Genomic DNA, 10,633 nt, shown 5'->3' with positions numbered 1-10,633 from the left:
CTCTACTTTATTGATTATTCGCTTTCATGGTTTGGTTTGATGAAAAAGAAAGGGGATTGAAGATTGGAGAGCGAGAGTGTGGGCTCAGATGTTGCCACGTCACAAGTGTTTCCCGCCCCTTTGAATTTTTTCAACTGTTTAGCCAAACGGCATGGATCCCACGCGTTTTTTGGACTGTGATTGATTGGTCAGTCATCCATTGTCCCGTATGATACGAATTTCCTTTTCCTTTTTGTCCCCAGTTTTTTATGTTGTTTTCCTTTAATTGCGTTGTGATTCACTTCAGTAATCAGTTCATCTCTGAATACTCTGCAGCTGCATTAGCATCGAACCTGACGACTAAGTTCGGTTCGGTGGGTAGGAAAATTGCAGAAAACGAAATTCCGAAAAGTCAATTATCATAATTTTCAGTTGTGGTTAAAGCTTCATTTTACTGCGGAGTTTTTCCTTCTATTTTTGCCTTCTAGATGTTTAGAGTCTTCCATATTAATTGGACATCAATGTTGCATATTTATTATAATGAATACATGAGTTGATACAACGCTGTCGTAAGCTAAAGAGTCATATTAAATAAAAAAAAATATAAATGAGTAATATAAATTAAATTTTAATATAAATCAATTGATTTTATGTAATATGAGTTTTCAACTCTATACTTATAAACTCAATATATTTTAACAAACGCATATCCAATAACCTTCTCATAATCCTAAATTAGATAAACACATATCTAGTAACCTTAATATATTTCGATAAATACATATCCAATAGACTTGAATTAGACATTACCTTAGAGGTGCATCTACAACTAATTTTCTATCTGGATCACAAACGATTGCTTCTTCATCAGGCAATTGAATTATTTTTGGATCATTATTTCTAGATCAAGTTATGAAGTAAAAAAAGTGAGTGGTCCTTAACTTGCATCCCACTCTTCCCCTTCAATTGCATCCTTAGATACTATTAGAAATATGTGTGGGCATATGTAGAACCTTCCCTCCATTATTTGAGGTTGCAACTAACACCAACATTGTACATAATCATCGGTTTTGTTTCAACAACGGTAGCAACTGATGCCTTAGTGGAATGCTTCTTCCTATGATCATGATTATGGTCTCACCAGTCTAAGTATCTCATAAGTTCATAAAGCAACTTTTGGTATGACCAATTTTATTTGTAATTTGTACATTTATAGCTACACTTGTCAATATCACCAATTCTCTTAAGATGGTTTGATCTTTGGCTGTTTTCGTTCATTTTGAGTTGATCAATTTTGAAAAATCATGATTGAGTTGTAAAAACTTTCAACTTTTTTTTTAGAATAATTTTACGCTCTCGATGAACCAAAGCATAACATTCTTCTAGGTATGTAGTTGTTTTTTTGTTGAGAATCTCCAAACAAATTTGTTTGAATTTGTCATCCAATCTGGCAAGGAATATATGCCCCTTTAGTCATTGGATGGTTTTTCAATATGCTACAACATCGTCTAGATATCTTTTATGAAAACTTTATTACAATGGCCTAACTCACAAAAGGCCTGAATCCACTCTCCATAGTATCTTAAGAGAGACTTACTATTATGTTTAATGGCAAAGGCGTTTTGATCGAAGGCAAAAACTTCCAACTCAGCGTTTCCATCATAAAAGACTTTTGATAAAACACTACACATTTCATGGGTTGTGGGCAATTTTAAGTTATTTTTCATAATTTTTGGACTTATTATATCAATAGTCATCTCTTTTAACTTTTTGGTTTTCAAGACATCGAAAATTGTAAATTTTTAAGTTATGTTTCATATTGTGTCATGTCAAAAAATTTAAACAGCTGAACAACTATTTTAACAGTTATTAACAAATTCTATTTAACTAGACACGATACACACGTCTCTGTATTTTTGCCGTAACATGCTTATTCAGTATTTGTTTTTGTGTTGTGATCTCCGATGAGCAGAGAGATATTCTTGACGATCAGGGTGATTTTCAGGTCGCCTTATGACCCAATATCAGGCATCCAAACAGTTTGCTCAAGCATTGATCTTGAAGGCAATGAATACATGAGTTCATGCTGAATGGGAAATTGGAGATGTGGCTGCATCCTGGGGAAGCAGATATGCAGTTGAGAAGATTAAACTTTCTCGAAAGCATAAACATTGCTATTGATGTGGCTTCTGCATTGCTTTATCTGCATCGTCACTGCCAAATCTCTGTGGTTGATTTCGATCCAAAGCCAAGCAATGTTCTCCTTGATAATTATCTGATTGCTCATGTTAGTGAATATGGTTTGGTAAGGCTCTTTTCAAAATCTGGTAAGGAAGCTTTTCTGAATGAGTTCAGCTCAGTTGGAGTGGAGGGAACCATTGGTTATGCTGCACCAGGTAACATTACTAGATTGCATTCTTTCACAGATGTGTTTCATCACAAGAATAACTTAAAATTATTTAAGACAATTTTCAGAAGAATTTAGACGCTTCATAGATGACATAAACCTTCACAACTTCATCGAACTTTCATTGCCAGATCAAGCAATAGAGATTGCAGATCAGTCAGTTCCCTTCGTTAAGAAGTAGAAGAAAGTAAGAACAGAGCTTGGACCAAAAGAAGAGGAGAGCAGATTGAATGCTCAGCAATAACCTTTCATATTGACATCATAGGGTTCAGCATAATCTCCAAGAGACAGACTGAACATGAGAGAACCTTTCAGTGGTTAATATTAACTCCTTTTGACATAATATGAATTATTTGGGGAAATTATAACTTGGCCTCTGGTTTTACTTCCTGAACTTATAGCAAAGTTATACCAAGTAAAAGTTCCATTTTTTAGGTTGAGATGAATAGCTTGCAGCTAGTTTTTCTCATATTCACCAATAATCCATGCATGAACACTGCCCTCCACTGAAATGATGAAATCGATATCGATCCCTCAAAAATATGTCTCTATCATAAACCCTAGAAATGAGCTTAGCAACTGAGTGACAGTCCCCACAAACACGAAGATTCTTCACAATCCGGATAGGTTGAGATGGCTTAACACTAATCAGCCCAAATGCAATAGCTAACTTCTCACTGTGAAGGTTTAGGGCTTGCTCTTGCACTTCTTCTTCTTCAACAAGTTGCAAAAGGTGAGACTTGTTTGGTACATAACCCAAGGATTTTAATCTTGTCATAATCTCATCTAGCTTTGAATAGATTTCCTTGCCAAGAGGGTGAGAATTATCTGCTGCTAGAAACTTATGAATTACACCATTGATCTCGACTGAGCTAGAACCTGGCTCTTTCTTTAGTCCAGAGACTCTCATACGCTTTCTTAGTTCAGAAACATTGTCCCATTTCCCTGTTTTGGCATATATATTAGATAGAAGCACTAAAGCACCATGATTTTCTGGTTCCAATTCCAGCAAACGGCTACAAGCCTGTTCAGCAAGCTCAACATTACCATGAATCTTACAGGCCCCAAGTAAAGCCCCCCATACAGAAGCGCTAGGAGTTATTGACATTTTCTCTATGAGTTCAGCAGCTTCATCCAGAAGGCCTGCACGACCAAGAATATCAACCATACAAGCATAGTGCATGAATCCTGGCACAACCCCATAAACCGGCTCCATTTGATTGAAAAACATCCTCCCCTCCTCCACTAAGCCGGCATGACTACAAGCACATAGTATATTTGTAAAAGTCACAGCATTCGGCTTGACCCTAGCTTCTTGCATTTTGAAGAACAAATCAATTGCAGCTCTCCCCTTCCCATACATTGCCAAACCAGCAATCATGGCACTCCAAACAAATATGTCTCTCCTCTTTACTGAATTAAATACCTCAAGAGCCTTATCCAGATTCCCACACTTAGAATACATATCAATGAGTGAGGTAGTGAGATAACAATTTAACTTGACACCTCGGTTTTTTATGTTTGCATAGATCTGCTCACCTACATCCATTGCTCCTAACTGAGCACAGGCTGACAAAGCACTCACAAAAGTGACCTCATCTGGAATCACATTCTTGCTGAGCTGCAACTCATGAAAAATGGCTAAAGCCTCTTTTGGTTTCCCATTCTGTTCATACGCTGATATAAGCGCATTCCATGTAGCAATCTCTTGTCTTGGCATGACATCTAAAACACACCTTGCTGCATCATACTCCCCCAATTTAGCATAACCATCAATCATGGTCGTCCAGGAAATTATATCTTTTTCTTCCATCTTATCAAACAATCTTTTTGCATCTTCCAAGGTCCCACATTTAACAAACATATCAAGCATCGCATTACTCATAGTCAAGTCCATTTTTATCTGTTTCTTTTCAATATAAGAACAGACCCATCTCCCAAGCTCCAAATCCCTTTTCTTAGCACAACCTGATAAAAGACCCACCATTGTTACATCATTAGGCTTAGCATTATCTACCTCCATTTCTCTAAACAACTCTAATGCCATCTCAAAACGACCTCCTTGAACAAAACCTGAAATCATCGAATTCCAAGACACAACATCTTTATTATCAATCATAACAAAAACCCTATAAGCCATATCTAAATCCCCACACGACGAATAAAAGTGTATTAATGAATTAAGAATATACACATCATCACCAAGCGAAGACTTAATAGCCATTCCATGAAAAACTTGCCCAACAGGTAACCTAGCAATCTCCGCAGCCGCTTTGATTAAAAAGGGGAACGTGAATTTGTTTGGATAATAAGGAGATTCAGAAAGCATTCGCAAAAAGATTTTAACACTTTGAATGGGCTCAGAACTAAACGAATAAATGCGAATGAGGGTGTTGAATGTGAAAAGATTTGGTTGGGGAATTTGATCAAACACCTGGCGAGCATACTCAAGGCTCGAGAAAGATGACAGGGCAGTGGCTTTGAAGAGCTTGCTGGCCGAGTAAGGGTCTAAGAACAGACCTGTACGGAGCATATGAGCATGGATTTGTTTGAGTTGTTTTATAGTTGAGCATAGGTTGATTAGAGAGAAAACTGGGTGGTCACGATGACCGTTATCAACAGTTAGGGGAGTTGGATTTGGGTGACGTGGAAGAGAAACAAGCGGGGTGCTTAGAGTTTCCATGAGCTGCAGAGTTCATCTGTCAACTATCCAAACAGCGCTTTTCTAGAATTTTGTTTTCTGAAACGAGTGGATGGCTTGTAGTTCGACAAACGACGTGATACTTCTCGTTTCGTTTATTAAATGGCATGTCGTTCAGCAGTTTAGAAGCTAAACGACTAGTCGTCGTTATAATATACTTCCTGCTGGACCTAGTTCCACATCACTCGGAAGGTAAGGTAGCAACAAAAGGAGTTTTCAGCAACAAAACAAAAATTTCACTTAATGGTAATGAGGAGCTTTCATTTGCCTTCATGTCACTGGGAAGGATTGAAAAAACCAAAAATCACTCCTCTTAAAGTGGTCATTCCGGTAATCATTTCGTGTTCCATCTTGTGCTGCTCGCAAGAGCTTTCTAAAATATAGGATTTGCTTCATTCTGCATTGTGTAATTAAGAGAATTAATTTACCATAACATATCCTGTGACTCCTCCAGTCCTGTGACTGTGCTATATTATCTTTTGATGTTAGCTGTCATTCAATTCAATATTCTTTAGTTGAAGGGTTGCTGCAACAGAATGTATGAATTCAATTCTACTGTCCCAGTGAATAACAGGATAAGCTTGAAGTTGATAAGATCAGAATCTGAAAATTTTCTTCTGTCAATTCAACTTTTCTTCATTGCTTCGACCTGAAGTAAACAACAAATTAGAAATTTAGTCCAACAAACTTTCAAGATCGACCAACCATCAGAGACTTCCTGCTTAGTCTCACTCTCTGTCATTCAGTATGCAACTCAATGTTCTCTCTGTCTCATTTGATGGCACATCACAACCCACCATCCTACAATCTAATCTCATCTCCACAGCTAATCCCAGTTCCTTCATCATTCTAAATGCATTAATCTGTTGTTCTGCATACATGGCCCACGTAACCATTGGTACACCATACAACAAGCTCTCTAAGACAGAGCTCCATCCGCAATGAGCTACAACCCTCCAATTGCTTTGTGTGCCAGGATCTCCAAAGAAGCCCACCCACATATCATTCCTCTTCCTCTGATCCTCTGCAAGAATCCTTCTGGAAAAACATCACGATTGTTCTATCTACAGATGGTGTATCTTTTGGTGGTGAGACACATAGACCACAAGAAACTATACCCACTACGCTCAAGTCCCATTGCCAACTCATTTACCTGTGATGTACCAAACCTCCTCAAGCTTCCATAACAACAAATACACAACTCAATATTTTGGCTGATCATTGAATCATCTTAAGATCCTCTGGCGTAATCAGCATTAACCTTAGGCCAACTCTGTAGATGAAGCACTGCTCCAACTGAGTACACCGTAGAGTTTAGGCTACCAGAAAATGAGTTGATTACATAAGGATCTATCTCGGGAAAATTATTCACAATTATACTATTGGCATTCTTGAAGCTTTAAGCAATCTTGAAATAAGTTCCATAACCACAATCTCTGTTAGATAAAAGAAAGGCAAAACAAAACAGGAACTGGGTTGACAAAACCTGTCATTAACAACTCAGTATTTGAAGATACAAGCACATGACTGATTGATCATGGCAAGTTGGCAGATGCCACATGAACTAAGAATCCAGCATTAAAACTAAAGTATACATAAGGTAAACCCAGTTCACTTGTAGCATCGATCACGGATAGGCAAAAGTAATCAATAACTAACCAGTATCTCGAACAGAGTCTGAATTCAAGTGAGATGATACAATGATTCACGTGGGGCACATTTCCTTCTACAAAAAGATGAAGTTGTATTCGGGGATCTCCTCGAACGGTCTGAACTTTCTGGAGAAGGGTCTACTTGTATGTAAGTCAGCTTTTCAGTAGGAGGCAGTGACTGATTTAGCGTATGTACCACCAACAAAAGTAAACACAAAAATAAACACACAAAAAATGCGACCAATTTTCTTTATGATATATAACAACATTTTGATTACCATAAAAAAAATTCTTTTTTCCCCATATATATACATGTGTGTTGTGTACTACAAGATAGAACATGGAGCCAAAACATAAGTAATTGGAACTAAAATATTCACAGATAAGATAGCGTGCCAGTATTGTAGTGAGACCTTTAAATTAATGTGATGAAACATCAACACCATAGTTTGTGAAAGATTCTACCGTGTTCGTGGACAAAAATTACTGAGAACAACTAAAAGCTGTGTAAATTAATCACTAAGGAAAGAATTAGTAAAGAAAATTCTCTTCAAGAAGCGTTAATTGTACACAGAGTCTAAATACAACATATTAATTACACCCCAAAAAAAGTGCAAATAATATGAGCACAACACGCAAAAAAAAAAAAGCAAACAGTAAAGAAAACCAAGTAGTTTGACGAGGATCAGAAAGGATCAGATCACCGCCTGCTATCATAATCAACGACTTCCGATTCCGTCACCGACCTTGAGTGTTGAACAATCGCTCGACCAATCGAATTGATCCATTCCTCCTTCTCCTTCTCCGTATCGGCAACGAAGTACATCGTATAATCGCCGGTAGAGAGTTCAAAAGCGTACGGTTTGTTGACGACGTCCTCGGCGCCTTTGACAGTGAGGCAGGTACCGACGGGGATGACGCCACGTGGTGTGGAGGCGCGGGTGATATTGGAAGAGTCTTTGAACCAGAAGAGCTTGCCTTGTTTGAGAACGAACCATCGGCGGCGCCAGGTTTTAATGTATTCGCCTTGCTTGGTGAGCCAGCCGGATCGTTCGGGATTGGACCAAAACTCGATGCCCTTGTAATCCTCAGGATTCGGATCCTGGCCCGTCGCCGCCCGCCAGAGACTTTCCATTAATGAAATATTTTTTAAAAACTGTAAGAGAAAGTAGATTTTTCTGGGCTTTGTAGCGTTCGGAATCTGAAAATAGAAATTAGTTGGGCTGTTACGACGCGTAGCTCGACCAGCAGAATCGACGTCGTTTCGAAAGAATCTGCTTTTCAATGGAAATATTATAAATACCGACATTTATTTTTTATTTTCTCTGTATAAAAAAATACAATATAGTTTTCAATATCAATATTGATCCTAATTATTGACATTTTAGACTTAATTAGATAACTTGATCTGACTTAACATAAGGAAATTAATTATGGCTTATACTTTTCTAAAAAAAAGTTGAGTTTCATTTTTTTTTAAAGCAAATTCATATTTTATATAAATAACACCTTTTTTTATTATATTTACCTTTTCGTTCATCATTATCTTTTAATGAACCCTTATTTTGACTATAAAATGTTGAAAATAGTATTATAATAATTTATTTTACATATTTAATCATTTAATGTTTATGATTTGCAAAATATTGTTTTAGGGTTTTTTTTATGTGCAAATGTTATTTTTAATTAATAATTAACATTTTGAAGTTTGTTTTTGTAAAGATTTATACTTAATGAATAGGCCGAGAAGAGGCGATACCACGACCATCATAGTTTTAATGTGAACAATAACTTTATATGTGTGTGATTGTATTTTTACAAGCAGTTTTCATCTTCATTAACAATGACTCTTTTAGACAAAATTAGACCAAATCACAAGTATTAAATAACAAAATAAGTCAAATAAATCATCATAATATCATTTCCGACATTTTACAGCAAAAAAATAACCAAACTAACACTAAATTGGCCAAATTAAGGTTTGACACAAAAAACTTTAACCGTCACTAAAACTATCACAATTGATCTCATTTCATGTAATCCTACTTCAAACTATTACAACCCTAAGGATTTATATCAATAATATCAGACCAATCAGCTTTTGTCAAACAGATAACTTTTGTATTTGAATTCGAAGGACTTTTGTTTTGGTTTTTAACACTAGGGCACAAAATCAATAAAGACTGTCTCATTTGCTTAAAAATCTAAAACTGAACTTATTCAACCTAAAAAGCATAGGCAGTTAATAGTTTGCTTATTTTATTTAATTTCCCATTAATCTATATCCTAGTTTTGCCGGGTGACAATGTGTCAAAATTGTCAACAAGATTTGGTTATGGAAGGGGCCATGGACTACCTGTAAAATTGAAATACAAATGAAACTCATCTAAGATTTTTACTTAATGAATAGGCCGAGAAGAGGCGATACCACGACCATCATAGTTTTAATGTGAACAATAACTTTATATTTGTGTGATTGTATTTTTACAGGCAGTTTCCATCTTCGTTAACAAACTCTTTTAGATAAAATTAAATCAAATCACAAGTATTAAATGACAAAATAAGTCAAATAAATCATCACAATACCATTTCCGATATTTTACAGCAAAAAAATAACCAAACTAACACTAAATTAGCCGAATTAAGGTTTAACACAAAAAACTCTAACAATCACTAAAAGTATCACAATTGACCTCATTTCATCTAATATACTTTAAACCACTACAACCCTAAAGATTGATATCAACAATATCAAACCAATCAGCTTTTATCAAATAGATAACAAAAAAGAAAAATGAAGTTGTCGAGTATGACTATTTTGTGGTTGTGTGTTTGCTTTTGTCGACAAAATTTGCCTATTCTGCGTATTTTGTATTTGAGTTCGAAGGACTTTTGTTTTGGTTTTTAAACTAGGGCACAAAATCAATAAAGGCTATCTCATTTGCTTAAAAATCTAAAACTAAACTTATTTTATTTAATTTCCCATTAATCTATATCCTAGTTTTGCTGGGTGACAATGTGTCAAAATTGTCAAAAAGATTTGGTTATAGAAGGGGCCATGGACTACCTGTAAAATTGAAATACAAATGAAACTCATGTGAAATAAAAAGGAAATTGACAATTTTTGAGAACTTAGTAGACTTTTTGCAAAACTGGATAATAGAGGAGAATTTCAGTTGTTTCATAGACTTTAATACTTAAATCTCATTTTATGATTGGCAAATCAGTTCAAGTGAGATGCATAAAACTGACTTGCAAAAGATTCATACTAGTGTAATTGATATGCTAATAAAAAGAAGGTTTCAAGGGCAGAGACAGAAGTAAAAAAGAACTCGCGGTAAGTTCCTGGCCTCCCTCATGAGAACAAGTACTCCAGAAGATTCCGGCAGGCTTGCCAGCAAATGCTTGGGATGCCCATAGGTCACCAGTAGCATCAAAGAAGGCCGTCATTACACCAAAATGCGAAGGAAATCCGAAGATAAAACCGTCAGCCTCCACAAGTTGCTCTGGCTTGATCTCTGGCACATACATCATTTGGTTTTGGAGGAGCTTTCATCTTTAGTAAAATCAGGCTAGACAGTGTCTCAGGCACCCATTTACTCCAATTAAGTAAAAGAAAACTTCACATTATCATAAGGGTCTGTTCTGCTTAAGCGTACTATTCTCCCCAATAACAAAACCACGTGCCAAAGCGTTGCTTCAACACCCTGAACAGTGTTAGCTCCTCGCTGCACCTCCTGTGCTACTAGAGAAGGAGAGCTTCTTCTCCACGTAGCAGAACAGTATCATATGAAAAATAACCAACCCATCCACCTGGCTAACAAGACAATGTATCACCGCAATGAAAGAAGGCCTTGAACTGGGATGCAATGAAATTCTCTTATCACGAAATGC

At 36.4% G+C, this 10,633-nt stretch overlaps 3 protein-coding genes across 3 annotated transcripts; 1 reads left to right on the top strand and 2 right to left on the bottom strand.

Moving 5' to 3' along the window:
• Positions 1-1,834: 1,834 nt before the first annotated feature.
• On the bottom strand, positions 1,835-5,298 carry LOC123225147 (pentatricopeptide repeat-containing protein At2g29760, chloroplastic). Its single transcript, XM_044649016.1, has one exon. The coding sequence runs from the start codon at positions 5,067-5,069 to the stop codon at positions 2,859-2,861; it is 2,211 nt and encodes a 736-aa protein (XP_044504951.1). The 5' UTR covers positions 5,070-5,298; the 3' UTR covers positions 1,835-2,858.
• LOC123226264 (probable LRR receptor-like serine/threonine-protein kinase At3g47570) lies at positions 2,063-2,567 on the top strand. Its single transcript, XM_044650789.1, has 2 exons — positions 2,063-2,375; positions 2,455-2,567. Exons 1-2 carry the CDS (start codon positions 2,063-2,065, stop codon positions 2,565-2,567), a joined length of 426 nt encoding a protein of 141 aa, XP_044506724.1.
• Positions 5,299-7,270: 1,972 nt separating the features above from the next.
• Positions 7,271-7,978, bottom strand: LOC123225148 (pleckstrin homology domain-containing protein 1-like). The gene has a single exon (XM_044649018.1). It carries the CDS (start codon positions 7,872-7,874, stop codon positions 7,440-7,442), a length of 435 nt encoding a protein of 144 aa, XP_044504953.1. The 5' UTR covers positions 7,875-7,978; the 3' UTR covers positions 7,271-7,439.
• Positions 7,979-10,633: the final 2,655 nt, after the last annotated feature.

Source organism: Mangifera indica, chromosome 9 (genome assembly GCF_011075055.1).
Source record: "Mangifera indica cultivar Alphonso chromosome 9, CATAS_Mindica_2.1, whole genome shotgun sequence".
Lineage (NCBI taxonomy): Eukaryota > Viridiplantae > Streptophyta > Magnoliopsida > Sapindales > Anacardiaceae > Mangifera > Mangifera indica.
The sequence above is the reverse complement of the archived record's forward strand: the minus strand, read 5'-3'. Positions and strand labels throughout refer to the sequence as shown.

Bases quoted from the DNA above. Each gene is read 5' to 3' on its own strand.
- LOC123226264 (XM_044650789.1), top strand. From the start codon at position 2,063: ATGCTGAATGGGAAATTGGAGATGTGGCTGCATCCTGGGGAAGCAGAT. The intron at 2,376-2,454 runs GTAACATTACTA...GACAATTTTCAG, and splicing joins CATTGGTTATGCTGCACCAG to AAGAATTTAGACGCTTCATA.
- LOC123225147 (XM_044649016.1), bottom strand. From the start codon at position 5,069: ATGGAAACTCTAAGCACCCCGCTTGTTTCTCTTCCACGTCACCCAAAT.
- LOC123225148 (XM_044649018.1), bottom strand. From the start codon at position 7,874: ATGGAAAGTCTCTGGCGGGCGGCGACGGGCCAGGATCCGAATCCTGAG.